The sequence below is a fragment of the Vulpes vulpes genome, chromosome 13, assembly GCF_048418805.1.
Source record: "Vulpes vulpes isolate BD-2025 chromosome 13, VulVul3, whole genome shotgun sequence".
NCBI classification, from domain to species: domain Eukaryota; kingdom Metazoa; phylum Chordata; class Mammalia; order Carnivora; family Canidae; genus Vulpes; species Vulpes vulpes.
In genome coordinates this window covers 517,595-532,791 of record NC_132792.1, presented here as the reverse complement: position 1 = coordinate 532,791, position 15,197 = coordinate 517,595, and the positions used below count along the sequence as shown (strand labels likewise).

Here is a 15,197-nt window from a genome sequence, read left to right as displayed (position 1 = left end):
CCGGAGCCCCTCTCTGGGGTCCACGGGACCCAGACAGAGGCTGGGCTTGGAATGTGGAGGGAAGATGGGAATTCAGGTGGAAGAGCCGCGCCTCTGGAGTTTGGGGGTGACGGGGAATGGGAGGGGGCGTAGGAGGGTGTCAGAGCCTTCCTGCCAGGGACTTAGGCTTATCATCCCGGCCTGGGATGCTGCTCTTTTTGTACAAGGACTCGATTATAAAAATCCAGAAAACAAGGTTTCGGGCTCATTGTAGACAATGCCCATCCCAGAGGAAATAGCAGGATGTGACCCCGTGAAAATGATGCGCCTGTGGAAGCCTCAGGGCAATTCCCACGCGGGTCAGAGCGCCCCACGCTCCCTCCGCCCGGCGGCCAGGGCTGCAGCACACACACTATGGCCCTGCTTGGGCTCCACGTCTGGGAAAGACGGTGAGGAGGGATGTCAGTGGAACCGCCGAAGCCCAAGGTGGAGAAGCCACGCGTCCAGGTCACCAACCCCAAGGGCAGAGCTGGGGCGGGACACCCTTCCCAGGGCGGGAAATACCTGCCTGACGAGGACGAGAGTGGCGAGAAAGCGTGTAGCCCCGCAGATGAGGCCAAGCCAGCCACCTAGGTCAGCCTCGGTTTCCCTTTTGTGAAGTGGGGACCGGACGACCCGGTCCTCGGGTCTGCATGAAGCTGACGGAGACGAGCCACTAGCACGGGCGCTTGCAGGAGCTGTCGCTGTCCTCCCTGTCCTCCCTGAGATGGGGCCTGCGGGCAGCGGGTCCCACGGCACCTGCCGCGGCTGAGTGGGCCGCTGGCCCCCCGGGCCTGAGAGCGGGAGCCGTGGGCCCGGTGGAGGACCAGCACGTGCGGGGCTGTGGGGTGAGGGTCTGTGGACAGGCGTAGGGTTGGGGGGGCGTCAGGGAGCCGACTTGTCCCCAGCGTCCCCCTTGGCACATCCCTGAGAAGGTGGGAGAGGAGGAGCCTGGGGGCCTCTAGACAGGCCCAGCTTGGGGGGGCAGGGGTGTTCTGGGGGTGGCTGGACCTGCTGCGGGTCCCTGGGGATCTGGTGGCGAGGACAGGAGGACACGAGGACACGAGGACGGGGCCGCCCCCACCCGCGGGGCTGGGGAGACCTCTGCCGGAGGCGCCGGGAAGTGCGCGGCCCTCCTCCTCCGCAGGGTGCCCGCGGGCAGCGGGGAGCTGGGTGGGGGCCGGTGGCGCAGACGGGGGGCAGCACAGCCTCCAGGCGGGGGCGCCGGGGCGGGAAGGGGCCCTCGCCCCCGGCGGCCATTAATCGGCTCCATTCATCCGTTAATGAGATGGAAATGAGGCGCCGAGACAGAGGGGCATTGAGTGCGGGAAAGAATGCGCTTCTTTCCGCCGGAGGGCCGGCCCCCCAGCCGGGCCCACTGGCCGCTGCCCCGGGAAGCCCGCTGGGCACCGCGGCCCCGGGCGCTTCCCGGGGGAGCCCTCCGCTCGGGGGGATCCATCCAGCCGGTGGCAGCCGTGTGCGGGGACACACGTTAAAAATAAAAACAGTAACAAGAATAGCATCCCCCGAGTGTGGGTCAGTGGCCCGAGTGCGGCCAAGGTTGGGGACAGTGTGTGACGGGGCCGGCCTCGGGGCGTGAGGGGAGCAGGGATCCCGCACCCGGGCCCCAGCTGAGTCTCACGAGGATCCCGGTGCAGGGCGAGACCCGCCCCCGGGGCCAGCCCGTCCTCTGGGCCCATGGCCCCCCTCCCCAGCCTCTCCTGCCTCGCCCCCTCCTCCTCACCCCCCCCACCTGGGTCACCAAGGTAACCAGCCCTGAAATAGTGGGTGTGCTGGCAGCTGAGGCCTAACCTGAGTCTATCCTGAAACTCTGAGCTCTGCAGCAGTTGCCATGGGAACCGAGTGGCATCCTCCAATTAGCCTGGCTTGGACACCCTCTCTCCCACCCACCGCCAGCTTCCACGTCACTCAGGCTTCCTTGTGGGGGCTGGGCTGGGGCGGCCAGGAAGGACTGGCGGGACGTGCCCCCCGACCCGTCACCGGCCCGCCTCCAAGGACTCCGGCCCCCTCGGGCCCTCCGGGTCCGCATGACGAGCTGGGACGGCCTCCGCGGGCGACACCAGTGGGGCCTGGAGCCCCGGCTGGGGCTTGTGGGCAGTCCTGGCAGGCGGCCCTCGCCTGGAGGGGGGCTTGTGGAAGCTGTAACGGGGCGCTGGCTCCTCCTTGTCGGCGGGAGGTAACGGTCTCCCCATCTGCACCTGCCCCCCCTCCTGCCCCCGGGGTCCAGACCCGAAGTCTGCCACCTGCCCGAGCTGCCCACCTGGCCTGGCCCGTGTGCCTGCGGAGGCCACACCGGGGGCTCCCCACCCGTCTCCCGGGGGGGCCCCCATGCTCCTGCACCCAGCCGCCTCTCTGGAGTCCTTACGGGATGTTGGTGGTTTAGGATGAAGTGGCCTTTCTGTGGGATCACCCATGTGTAGGGTCCCGCTCAGCCCTACAGAGCCTGGCTTGTGCACCTCGGGGGCTCCTGCTCCCCAGGCAGACCCTCAGGGGGGCCTCGCCCCAGCCCCTGGCCATCCTGACCACCGCTCTGTGAGCCTCAGTTTCCTCTGCTGTAAATGGGGTGAAAGTGGCTGCCTGGGCGGGTTGGGATTCAAGGCTCCTTGTGCTGAGCACCTGTACCGGAGTTGGCCCTCCCCTGGCGGGGGCGGGGCGGGGGCGGGGTTCCCCTGCGCAGGGCGTCCCCTGGGGGAGCTGGCCTTGGTGGCTGGGGGAGGAGCAGCCCTTCCTGGAGGGTCCGGCAGCCTGGGTCCGTTCCCCTTAGGCCTGTTCCGAGCCGGGGGGCACGAGCACCCCACTTCAGTGGGCCTTGGTCTTCTCCTGTGAACGGGGGGAGCCACAAGGTGTCTCTTGTGGGAACAGAGTGACCCATGAGGGCGTCTGACTGAGGCGCAGGAGGGGCTCAAACCAGGCCCCCCCAGAGCGAAGAACCACGCAAAATGCAGCCCTGCTCCCCCACTCCGTGTGGCCCTGGCAGGCCCTTCCCAGGCCCCACAGCACGTCTGGGCGCCCCGAGAGCAGGGTCTGAGCCCACCCAGAGGGGCGGCCACTGAGGTCCGAGCCAGCCCCTCCGCGGGTTCCCTGCCGACCTGCCTCCCCATCTGCCTGGCACCAGCCCACGGGGAGGGGGGCACCGTGTGCCCTTGGCAGAGGTGCCCTGCCCCCTCCCCCCGGCCCAGGGTGGGTGCCGCCTGCAGCCGAGCCTCCCCTGCGCCCGCCCCTGGCTCCCCCTGCTGGTGGCTTCCCAGCACAGGCCTGCAGGCAATGGGGGGGCGCTGGCCCTCCCTCGGGGCCATCCGCAGATTAGATGGGTGCAGGACCGGAGTCACCCGGACACCGCGCCCCCTACAAATCAGAGTGGGTGCTCTGGGGGCCACCCTGACCCCACTGACTGCCCACACCCATCATCTCCGAACCCCTTCTTGCCGTTCACACCATCAGTCTGGGCAGTAGCTCCCCGCCGTCCTCAGATGAGAGGCAGAGGCCATCCACGGCGGGGGTGGGGGGGACTTGACCATCCACGGTGGGGGTGGGTGGGCACCACGTGATCCTGGCCGTTGGGCTCAGCACCGGTCCTGGGGTACCCTCGGGGGTCTCCGCAGCCCTCATTCCCCATGTGGTGGGGCTTACTTCCCCACGCCACAGACAAAAGCCAAACTCCGAGAGGCACCCGGGGTCCTGCTGACAGGCCAGGGGTGACCTGCCCTTGGCCCGCGCCGCTGCCTGCTTCAGCCTCGGGTGAGCCCAGGGCAGGTTCCAGTGCTGGGCCTGGGCGATGCACCCCACTGTTTCCTGGCCACCTCGTAAGTGGGAGCGAGGTCGGGGTGCCCGCCCAGAGCAGGTGCTCGGTCAAGTGTGTTCCCATCCTGCTTCATGGGAGCGTAGGGGCCCCGGTGACCCCCAGGACACACGGATGGCAGTGGCCAGAGCCCAGGCAGCAGAGTGGCCCGGGCCCCTTGAGCATGGCCTTGGGACAGAAGCCGCCTTCCCCAGCCCATGGATGCGGCCCCCACACTCCAGCCCAGGATGCGCAGCCTCCCTGCGACTGGCTCCTCTGCGGCCCCTCAGTGCCCTGCGTGGACTCGGGCCACCTAGGGGCTCAGACCCTCAGGGATATTAGCTCTGGATTTGGGGGGGGGGGGCGACAGGACCCGGATGGAGGAGACTCATTTCAGGACCTGAAAGGGGGTGGATGGAGGGGTGTGGGGGCCTTCGACCCCAGTGCGGCCACCAGGTGTGGGGCCTTGGTCTCCAGTGGCGTCCCTGCGTGCAGTGAGGGAATCATGGCCAGGAGGCAGGGGGCTCAGAGAACGCTGGACGGAGGACCACGGGGAGGGGTCCCCCAGGGGCTGCGGCTGTGTCCAGGAGTGAGGGCCCCTGCCCTGGTGCCTACCCCACAGCCTTCCGAGAGGCAGCCATGCCGGCAGCGGGGCTGTCTTCTTCTCATTCATTCACTCTGGACACCCCTGGGGTTCCAGCTCTGGGTCCAGCCCCTTCACTGGGGCCCCGGGGTTCAAAGCCAGTAGAGACCTTGGCACAGGTCCCCGTAGAGGACCTCCACAGCCGGAGAGCATCGTGGCCTGGCACCCGGTGGGACCCGGGAGGCCTGGGGTAGGCACCAGGCCCCCAAGGCAGGCGCTGCCCCAGCACCCCTGCCCCTCCTGGCCCTGCCGGCCTCTGCGGACCTGTGCCCCCTCCCGAGCGAGCGAGGCGGTCTGGGGCGGGGGCGGGACCTGCGCCCTAAGTCCCTGCCGGGGAGACTCCCCCGTCAGTCCCTGAAAGACCCCCCCCCCGCCCTTCGCCCCGCCCCCGCCCTGAGCCCCGCCCTCTGATTCCTCCCAGGAGGCTGGAAGCTGTGGTCCCTGTGGGGCGAGTGCACGCGGGACTGCGGGGGAGGCCTGCAGACGCGGACGCGCACCTGCCTGCCGGCTCCCGGCGCCGAGGGCGGCTGCGAGGGGGTGCTGGAGGAGGGCCGCCTGTGCAACCGCAAGGCCTGCGGCCGTGAGTGCGCGGGGCGCGGGCGGGACGGGGCCGGGGCGGGGCCAAGGAGGGGAGGGGCGGGGCCAAGGAGGGGCTGGGCCACGGGAGGAGCCAGGGGCGGGGCCAAGGAGGGGAGGGGAGGGGCCAAGGAGGGGAGGGGGCGGGGCCACAGGGGGAGCCCGGGCGGGGCCAAGGGAGGGAGGGGCGGGGCCACGGGGAGGAGCCTGGGGCGGGGCCACAGAGGAGGGAGGAGCCCGGGGCCAAGGAGGGGGAGGGGGCGGGGCCACGGGGAGGAGCCCGGGCGGGGCCAAGGAGGGGAGGGGGCGGGGCCACCGGGGAGGAGCCCGGGGCGGGGCCAATGGGGAGGGGGCGGGACCACAGGGGCGGAGCACGGGCGGGGCCAAGGATGGGAGGGGCGGGGCTACGGGGAGGAGCCCGGGGCGGGGCCACAGAGGAGGGAGGAGTCCGGGGCGGGGCCAAGGAGGGGGAGGGGGCCGGGGAGAGGATGGGGCGGGGCCAAGGAGGGGCGGGGCCACAGGGGAGGAGCCCGGGGCGGGGCCACAGAGGAGGGAGGAGCCCAGGGCGGGGCCAAGGAGGGGAGGGGGCTGGGCCACAGGGGAGGGAGGAGCCCAGGGCGGGGTCGGGGTGGGACCTGGTAGGCGGGAAGCCTGGAGGGCAGGGTCAGGTGCAAGGGGGGCCTGCTGCGGGGCGGGGCCAGGGGCGGGGCGAGGCCAGGTCCAGGCGGGCGAGGGCGGGTAGGTGAGGGCGGTCCCAGGAGGAGGGTGGAACCCGCCCCGCCCGCCCGCCCCGCCCGGGGTTAAGCTTTCCCCTCCCCCGCGGGGTTGGGCTTCCTGGGGGGCTCGCTAGGGCCCATTGTGGGTTTGCCCCTTCCAACCCCCCGCGGGGAGCCCTGGCCAGACCTGCTGGCCCCGGCCTGAACCAGACTCCAGAATGAATTTCTCTAATAAGGTTTTAACGTCCTTATGCATATTTTAGTCGCTTCCATAATTTTAAATCAAGTTGTAACGAGACTGTCATCCTTCGGGTGGTTTATTCCCCCACGAACCTTCCTGGGAAGAGCAGCGGCTCTCAAGAACCTGAGGAGGGCTCTGGGGTGTCGGGAGGCCAGGCTTGGGAGGCCGGAGCGCTGGTGGGTGGCTGAGCAGGAGAGGGCAGCTGCCACTCAGAGGGGCCGTCCTGCGGGCTGTGCCTGTGGACTCAGGAGGAGGACAGCAGGAAGGGGCGCGGGGGGGGGGGGGGGGCACGAGGTGACCTGCAGGGGGCTGGCATCAGGCCGGAGTGGCCCCGTTCCGGGTCTCCCAGCTGTCCAGTGGGGCCGCATGGCCCGGGTCGGCCGCCTGGCCCCACTCTGGCCGGGGACTGAGGGACACAGGGCCCAGAGCGCTCCTCCGGAATTCCGGGGAGGTGCTGCAGGCGGCGGCCTGGACGCTGACCCGAGCCCGTCCCGCAGCCGCCGGCCGCACCAGCTCCCGGAGCCAGTCCCTGCGGTCCACAGACGCCCGGCGGCGCGAGGAGCCGGGCGATGAGCTGCAGCACTTTGGGTTCCCGTCCCCGCAGACAGGTGAGCGGGGGTGGGCAGGGCGGACCTGCCCCCGATTGTCCTAGAACGCTACAGGGGAAGGTTGGTTTCAGGGGACGAGGTCTTTGGGCAAATATCGTTGTATTAATTGCTGCTAATTCTATGTAATAACCTTAATGACTTAGCATTAGATCAACCTCTGAGGTGCCAGGCGCGTGTCTCCAAGCAGACTGTTTAGGGATTGGTGCGAGGCGAGGGCCCTGTGTGGGGCTAGACCCCAGGGACCCAACGGCGGCACAAGGTCACCCAAGGGCCCTCTCAGCCTTGTAGGGGAAATGGCAAGTCCCGCAGATGAGCCCGGGTTCGAACCCCTGGGGCTTAGGAGCCTGGCGGCAGGCGGCCCTCGTGGGGGGGGGGGGTGTGAGCACAGCAGTAGCCCTGCAATGCTGTCGGTCTGCGCCCGCAGGTGACCCCGCGGCCGAGGAGTGGTCCCCGTGGAGCGTGTGCTCCAGCACCTGTGGTGAAGGCTGGCAGACCCGCACCCGCTTCTGCGTGTCCTCGTCCTACAGCACGCAGTGCAGCGGGCCCCTGCGCGAGCAGCGGCTGTGCAATAACTCGGCTGTGTGTCCAGGTGAGGGGGCAGGGCGGGGGGGGCAGGGGGGCAGCCTCCCAGGGTTGCTGAGCCCAGCCGTGCTCCCCGGTCCCCTCTGCAGTGCACGGCGCCTGGGACGAGTGGTCACCTTGGAGCCTCTGCTCCAGCACCTGCGGCCGTGGCTTCCGAGACCGCACGCGCACCTGCAGGCCCCCCCAGTTTGGAGGCAACCCCTGTGAGGGCCCCGAGAAGCAAACTAAGTTTTGCAACATCGCCCTGTGTCCTGGTAGGTGAGAGGGAGGGAGCTGGCCCAGGGGATGCACAGGCAGAGGAAGCAGAGGGGAAGGGCCCCAGGAGTCCAGGGCCAGCTTGCTGGGGTGCCTAGAGGTCCGGGACCCTCGGGCCTTCTCACTCATGGGTCATGGGTGTGGGGGAGCTGCCCCCCAGTGGTCGCACCCACGTCCCGGGCCTCATGGTGGTGTGGCAGGGCCCCTGGAGCATCCACACTGGTGACCCAGGTTCCTGTCCCTGTCGCGGTGTTGGGTGGCGAGATCCTGGGGCTCTTCAGGTCCCGCCCGTAGCCCGGCCCGTGTGGTGGGGTGCTGGGCCCCCGGAGGCCTTCACACCTATGGCCCAGGCTGGGTGTGAGGCCCTGGGTGTTCACCCTGGCTTCCCGTCCCCTTTCTCCCCCGGGCCGGGCAGTGGATGGAAATTGGAATGAGTGGTCAAGCTGGAGCACGTGCTCCGCCAGCTGCTCCCAGGGCCGGCAGCAGCGCACCCGGGAGTGCAACGGGCCTTCCTACGGGGGCGCCGAATGCCAGGGCCACTGGGTGGAGACTCGAGACTGCTTCCTCCAGCAGTGCCCAGGTCAGGAGCACGCCCCGGGGCCTGTGGGTGGAGGACCCGGCGGGCATGGGGGGGTGTCAGTGGGACACTGGGGTGGTCACAGGGACCCAGCGCGGGAGGCACTGGTTTTCTTTGCACGGAGCTGAGCTCTGGTTCTGCTCCCCGCTCTCCATTTCTTCTCTCCTCATGGCTCCCTGCTGCTCCATGCCCGGGCCGCTGCGTCTCTGCGTCCTGTGGCTCCCGGACCTGTCCGTGCCTGGCCACGCCCCGCAGTGGATGGGAAGTGGCAGGCCTGGGCATCGTGGGGCGGCTGCAGTGTCACGTGCGGGGGCGGCACGCAGCGCCGGGAACGTGTGTGCTCCGGTCCCTTCTTCGGGGGAGCAGCCTGCCAGGGCCCGCAGGACGAGTATCGGCAGTGCAGCGCCCAGCGGTGTCCCGGTGAGTGTCCGTCCTGTCCCCAGGGCTCTGAGCCGCTGGGCGGGCCTGGGTCTTAGCCTGGCTGGGAATGGCTCTGCCTCGGGACAGCAGGTATCCCAGAGGGTCCTCGAGCCTGCCCCCAGCTCACGGCCCCCCTTCCCATACCCTGCCGCACCCGCTGCCTCTGGCCCCCCGCAGAGCCCCACGAGATCTGTGATGAGGACAACTTTGGCACAGTGGTCTGGAAGGAGACTCCAGCAGGAGAGGTGGCCGCAGTCCGGTGTCCCCGCAATGCCACAGGTGAGGGCTGGGGGGGAGGCAGGTGGCATGGGCTCCTGTCCCATCCTCACAGGGAGGCACCGAGACGCCCTCCGGGCCCGGCCCCAAAGAGCGGTCAGCTCATGCCGCTGAAGCCAGGGCAGCACGGCCGGGACCCACGTGGCCAGCCACTCACGGTGTCCGAGCGCTCACCAAGAGCCAGCATCTGCACAGAGCCCATTGCGTGGGATGTCCAGTTATAGGAGGGAAACTGAGTCACAAGGAAGTTAGTGCACTTGCCCTGGGCTTGGTGGCCCTGAGGGGGGAGCTGACTCTGAGTGCCAGCAGCCTTAATCCCCATGCACCCTGCAGAGGGTTTTGGGGGGCTGTGGAGAAGCGGGATGTGCTCCTAGGGGAAGGGGCTGGGTCTTCTTTGTCCCTGACTGAGGGGATGCCAGCGCTTTGTGTACCTTGGTTTACTGTGTGACGTTCAGGAAGGGACTCGATCTCTCTGAGCCTCCATTTTCACTCTGCAAAAGGAGGGCGTTGGGGGCTCTCCCAACGGGGTGTCCGAAGGAAAGGGTGGGGCGGTACACACAGGACGGGGAGAGTGGTGGGGGGTGTATCCGAGCCCCACCCCTGTTTGTTTGCACATTCCTGGGAGCACCTTGCAAATCCAGAGAAGCAAAGAAAACACGGGTCACGTGATGGCGTGACCTCCAGCCTTTTGCCTGCACATGTGACCGGATCGTCCCTCCCTGTGACCCTGGTCCACGATGTGGAATGGGTGCCCCTTCCCACCCGGTGGCTCCTGTCGGGTGGCAGCTCCTTGTGGTCATTGCTGTCGTGTGTACGTGCAGCTGTGCCCGCTCCCCTGGTGGCCGCTCCCTGGGAGGAGCTCCACGCCCCAGCTGACGCCCAGTGCCCGTCAGTGTCCCCAAGACACCCAGGCCAGCTGAGGCCCCCGCTGTTCTGCGGGTGGAGCTGGGCAGGGCCCAGCCTCTGCAGGGGCTCTGCGTCCAGAGGGGCTGCGGGAGAGGCCCCCCTTCCACGCAGTCGGGTCCTGCGTCCCTGGCCCAGCAGCTGACCCGCAGGAGCTGCCGCTAAACGTGTGGAAGGAAAGAACCAGGGAAGGCCCGACCGTGCTGGCTCCGCGCCCAGGGGCTGGGGGCTGGAGGGGCTGGAGTCTAGGATCGGGGAGTGGGATTCCGGCGCTGGAGGCAGACGTGGCCCGCGGTCTCCCCAGGCCTCATCCTGCGGCGCTGTGAGCTGGACGAGGAAGGCATCGCCTACTGGGAGCCCCCCACCTACATCCGCTGTGTCTCCATCGACTATCGGAACATCCAGATGATGGTGAGAGCAGGCTCTGGGGTGTCCCGCCTTGCCCGGCACCCACCGCTGCCCTTTAGCCACAGACCCAGCCCTGTGGCTGGTGTCCCATGGCACAGCCTGTGGGCACGAGTCAGCTATGGCCCCTGGCCGGGGGCTGCAGGAGGCCCAAGCCTGGGGGTACGCGTCCTGCAGAATCGTGGCACCCAACCCCCTCCGTCTCCCCCAGACCCGGGAGCACCTGGCGAAGGCTCAGCGTGGGCTGCCCGGGGAGGGGGTCTCCGAGGTCATCCAGACGCTGGTGGAGATCTCCCAGGATGGGACCAGCTACAGTGGGGACCTCCTCTCCACCATCGATGTCCTGAGGAACATGACTGAGATCTTCCGGAGGGCGTACTACAGCCCCACCCCTGGGGACGCGCAGGTGGGCTCCCAGGGGGCAGCCCCGGGGGGGCGCCTGGGAAGGGGAATGGGGGTCCCTGGGTGCAGCCTCAGAGCCCTGACTCTGGTCGCACACTGAGCCCTAATTCTGCTGCCTCATTCTCTGCTCACTGGCCTTTCTTCCTCTTCTTTCTAGAACTTTGTGCAGATCATCAGCAACCTGCTGGCAGAAGAGAACCGGGACAAGTGGGAGGAGGCCCAGCTGGTACGGACACCAGTCTGGGCCCCATGGTCAGAGCAGTAGGGCGGGCACAGGTGTGTCTGTTTCCTCCCTGGGGCCCAGGCCAGCCTGGGGGGGCCCAGGGCTCGAACCCCAGCGGGACCTCTGAGCTGGTGTGACTGAGCTTCTGGCTCCCCACCCACCAGAGGACAGCAGCTCAGTGGGCTCAGGTGTGGGCAGAGGTGTCGGCCACGTGGCATATGTCAGGGTCACGGGGACATGGTCAGCCCCCCTTCCTCCTGGACTGACTTGGAACCTGCCACCATTCCTGACCCCGGGACAGCAATCGGTGTAAGGACTGGGGGTATCCCGAGACCCCGCCCTTGTTTCCAGGCTGGGCCCCTGCCCACGAGCACAGCAGCCCCTCAGGGCTCAAGGTTGTGCTCCACAAAATGTCAGCAGACACTCTGAGGTCCAAGCCTGGTTCCCACGGTGGGTCCGGAGCTCCTCGGTGCCCGGGGATGGGCGTCAGGACCCTGGATGCGGGGGCCACAGGTGCAGGAGCAGAGGGCCGGGAGGCCGTGTCCCAGGCCGGGTGCGGGGGCCTTCGATGACACCCTCAGTTCGCTCAGCAGTCCCCATGGCTCTGAGGCTCCCTGCCCCACCCCCACCCCATCCCCAGATGGGTCCCAACGCCAAGGAGCTCTTCCGGCTGGTGGAGGACTTCGTGGGCGTCATCGGCTTCCGCATGAAGGACCTGCGGGACGCGTACCAGGTCACGGACAACCTGGGTGAGCCCCCGCCCGGCCCTCTCCGCAGCCCTGGGCTGCCCTCCTGCCTCGGTTTCCTCATCCACGGGGGCAGCGGCTAGACACACTCCACGGCTCTCCCCGCGGCCTCGTGCAGACGCGGCCCCGGCTCCATGATGACCGCGGCCCGACGGGACCCCACAGGAGGACTGTGGGGTGTCTCAGCCCGAGTCCTGGGCCAGAGCCAGCCCCTACTTGCACACCCAGTGTCCTCGCTGCGCGGGACCGTGCAGCCGGCCCTTCTGTGCCTCCAACCCCAAGGGTCTTGTCAGAGGGTCTCTGGCTCCACCCAGTGTAGACGCACCCTCCAGTCTCTCAGATGGGACAGCGACCAGTGCTCGCCCCCGGGGACACAGACAGCCCCATATGCCCCGGGGCCTGGGAGGTCAACCACCCGCCTGTCCTGCCAGACACCTGCAGCTAACGTATTCACCGGTCGTCAGCCCACATCCCACCCACACCCCGCGCCCCATACGCCTACACACCCACACGCCCTTGCCTCACATCCTCTACATACCCCCCACCCCCACCCCCCTCACATCCACGCACACCTCGTGTACCCGCACGCCCCATAGGTCCACACACCGACGCAGCCATATCCCATCCACTGGGCCCCATCTCTGTCCTACGTCTCCTGTGGGGAAGGTGCTCTGGTCCCCGGAGTGGGCCCCACAGGGTCACGGAGGGGCAAGGGCGCACGGGCAGGGGGCCCCGTGACAGCAAAGGCAGGGATGAGGTGGGAACTGGCTGGGGTGGGCTTTTGTCGGGGCAGAAGGTGGGCGAAGGCCAGGGGTAGCTGGGCACCTCCAGGGAGGCTGTGGTCCCCCAACACCTACGAGGGCAGGCCACGGGGTGCTGGGAGAGGGGACATGGGTGGGCCGGGGGAGGGAGCCAGGGAGATAGCGGGACCCCCCCCCATCCTGTGCTAGAGCCCGGGGATGCCCTGTGAGACGGGGCCTGGGCTCCAGCAGCCCAGGGAGGAAGGGGGCTCAGGGGACAAGGACCGGAGTGCAGAAGCCACCTGTGGCCCTGTGGGGGACAGCCTGGGTCCTCACGGTGGCCGGGCTGGGCCCTCTGAGCGGCGAGGCCCCGGGGCCGAGGCTCCGGTTGCTCAACGGCTGTCTGTGTGTCTGTCTGTCTGTCCCTGCCGTCTCTGGGCCGCCCCCTCTGCCCCAGTCCTCAGCATCCATAAGCTCCCGGCCAGCGGAGCCACAGACATCAGCTTCCCCATGAAGGGCTGGCGGGCCACGGGCGACTGGGCCAAGGTGCCGGAGGACAGGGTCACCGTGTCCAAGAGCGTCTTCTCCACGGGGCTGGCAGGTGAGGGGCCCCTGCGGGAGACTCAGGCCCTGGGGTCTGAGGGCCCAGCGCCCACGGGCTTCCTTGTGGAGTCCGGCCTGCGGCCTCAAGGGCCAGCGCTGCATTCATTTCTTCTCAGTGTTCCTGAGGTCGCCCCCTCCTCCAGGAAGCCCTCCCTGCCCTTCCGGCTTTGGGAGGCTCCTGGGCAGCCTTTGCCGAGTGCACCAACGGGCCCGGTCACCGCGGGGAGGGAAGGGGTCCACCCGGAAGCACACCGGAGCCAACGCTGGCTCCCAGGAAGAGAAGCGCGCCCTGCCCGGGCCCTGGCCCCCAGGGGTCACTTCGGGGGCCCCAGGCAGCCACCCCAGCTCTGACGGCTGTGCTGTGTGCGTGACGGGGGCGGACGTGACCCAGGAGCCCCCCCCCCGGGCTGTGTGCTTCCCTCGCTGGAGCAAGGCCGCGGCTGGGGCGGCGGGAGAGGCTGACGGCAGTGCCCCCTTCCAGAGGCGGACGACTCGTCTGTGTTCGTGGTGGGCACCGTGCTCTACAGGAACCTGGGCAGCTTCCTGGCCCTGCAGAGGTGGGAGGCGGCGGGAGACGGGCGCACGGGGGCCTGCGGGAGGGGCCGGGGCCGGGCTCGGGGCTGGGGTCAGTGTCAGGGTCAGGGCAGGGGTCGAGGTCAGGGTTGGGGTCAGGGCAGGGGTCAAGGTCAGGGTTGGGGTTGAGGTCAGGGGCTGGGGTCTGGGTCAGGGTCAGGGCCGGGGTCAGGGTCAGGGTTAGGGTCGGGAAGTAGGCTGGGGTGAGGCCAGGGCTGGGGTCAGGGTCGGAGCCGGGGTCAGTGTTAGGGTCAGAGTCAGGATCAGGGCCGGGGCTGGGGTCGAGGTCAGGGTTGGGGTCGAGGTCAGCGTCGGGGCCAGGGTCAATGTCGGGGTCAGGGTCAAGGTCAGGGTTAGGGTCGGGAAGTAGGCTGGGGTTAGGGCTGAGGCCAGGGCTGGGGTCAGGGTCGGGGCCGGGCTCGGTGTTGGGGTCAGAGTAAGGATCAGGGCCGGGGCTGGGGTCGAGGTCAGGGTTGGGGTCAGGGCCAGGGCTGGGGTCAGAGTCGGGGCCGGGGTCGGTGTCGGGGTCAGGGTCAGGGTCAGCGCCGGGGCTAGGGTCAGGGCCTGGAGGGGGACCAGGACCAGGGGCACCCCTACGCGGCCCTGACACGACCTGCCGGCTCTGCCCCAGGAACACGACCGTGCTCAACTCCAAGGTCATCTCCGTGACCGTGAAGCCCCCGCCCCGCTCCCTGCTCACGCCCTTGGAGATCGAGTTTGCCCACGTGTACAACGTGAGTGCCCTCCGTGTGCGGCTGCGCGGGCTTGATTCCTGCCCCCGATCCCACCCGGTCCCACGGCCGCCTGGGGGGTCCCGTTAGCTCGTGTCCCTGAGACAGGCTCGGGGACGTGTGCTCACGGCCGGGCGACGTGGGAGGCCAACCTCAACCCGCGTCTGCAGCCGCGCCCGGCGCTGTGGCCCCTCCTGACGGGAGTGTGCCCCGGTCCCACAGCCCCGCCGCGCCCTGCTCCCTGGGGCTCCACCGCTCACCGGAGCCGGGGCGCACGTGCCCTTGGAGCAGCTGACGGCCAGGAGGCCAAGCTGGGAGCCCAGGCCGTCACCCAGCAGGGACAGAGGGCGCCAGGCCCCGACCCCCAGGCCAGGGTCGTGGCGGGAACTGGTCCTGCTCCTTCCCACCGTGTGGCCCTGGGCAAGTTGCCGTCCCTCTCTGTGCCCGGGCTCTCCCTCACGTGTGAGCAGCAGGCTTGGTGGAGAGTCGTGGGCTCCAGCCCCACTCAGGGAGGGGCCGGGGGCTCCTCGAGGCCACGCAGCTGGGGACCTCGAGGGGCCCGTCCCTTGGCCACCCTGGGCCCGTTTCCTCCTCGTCAGACCCCATCCCCGGGGGCCACAGCAGAGTCAGAACGTCCACCTAGCACGCCTGTGGGTGGCCCCTGGCAGTGACCCTCTCGCGGGCCGGTGGGGTGGCCCTGTGACCCTGACTCCTCCCTGCTCTCCCAGGGCACCACCAACCAGACCTGTATCCTGTGGGACGAGTCGGATGTGTAAGTTCCCGCGGACTTCGTGGCCTCTGGCCTCCAGGGTGGGCTCGGGGGAGGCCGGCCCACAGGGGAGGGCAACAGAGTCGGGCTCGAGGCCGTGTCCTCCCTTCCATCCGTGTCTCGCACGCTGCCTCCCTGCCCAGCTCCGGCTCTGAGGCCACTTGAAGCCCACCCAGCCTGCCTCCCACCCTTCCCAGGAAAGAGTTGTGTAAAGGCCCCAAAGTGGGAGCAGCCTCCAGAGGAGGGTCAGAATTGGGGGACATAGGGCGGGAAAGAGGTTGGCGCTGGATCCTGGTGGGTCAGGTGAGCCTGGTGGGAGCTAGGCCTTCCCCACTGCAGGGGGCAGGAGGCCAGGCGGGTGGGCATCCCTGTCACAACCCGCCTCTCTCAG

General features: G+C 69.0%; 1 protein-coding gene across 6 annotated transcripts in view; it reads left to right on the top strand.

The window, feature by feature from the left end:
- ADGRB1 (adhesion G protein-coupled receptor B1) overlaps positions 1–15,197 on the top strand; it is a 73,594-nt gene that overhangs the window by 17,912 nt on the left and 40,485 nt on the right. For all 6 annotated transcript variants that reach the window (XM_072733753.1, XM_072733752.1, XM_072733751.1 and 3 more), the window contains exons 3-17: positions 4,882–5,040; positions 6,491–6,601; positions 7,026–7,190; positions 7,273–7,437; positions 7,854–8,018; positions 8,271–8,435; positions 8,613–8,714; positions 9,919–10,025; positions 10,231–10,425; positions 10,579–10,647; positions 11,285–11,393; positions 12,588–12,731; positions 13,215–13,290; positions 13,938–14,040; positions 14,766–14,809. In XM_072733753.1, the coding sequence (XP_072589854.1) occupies positions 4,882–5,040; positions 6,491–6,601; positions 7,026–7,190; positions 7,273–7,437; positions 7,854–8,018; positions 8,271–8,435; positions 8,613–8,714; positions 9,919–10,025; positions 10,231–10,425; positions 10,579–10,647; positions 11,285–11,393; positions 12,588–12,731; positions 13,215–13,290; positions 13,938–14,040; positions 14,766–14,809 (1,879 nt within the window). The remainder of the gene's footprint in view (positions 1–4,881; positions 5,041–6,490; positions 6,602–7,025; positions 7,191–7,272; positions 7,438–7,853; positions 8,019–8,270; positions 8,436–8,612; positions 8,715–9,918; positions 10,026–10,230; positions 10,426–10,578; positions 10,648–11,284; positions 11,394–12,587; positions 12,732–13,214; positions 13,291–13,937; positions 14,041–14,765; positions 14,810–15,197) is intronic.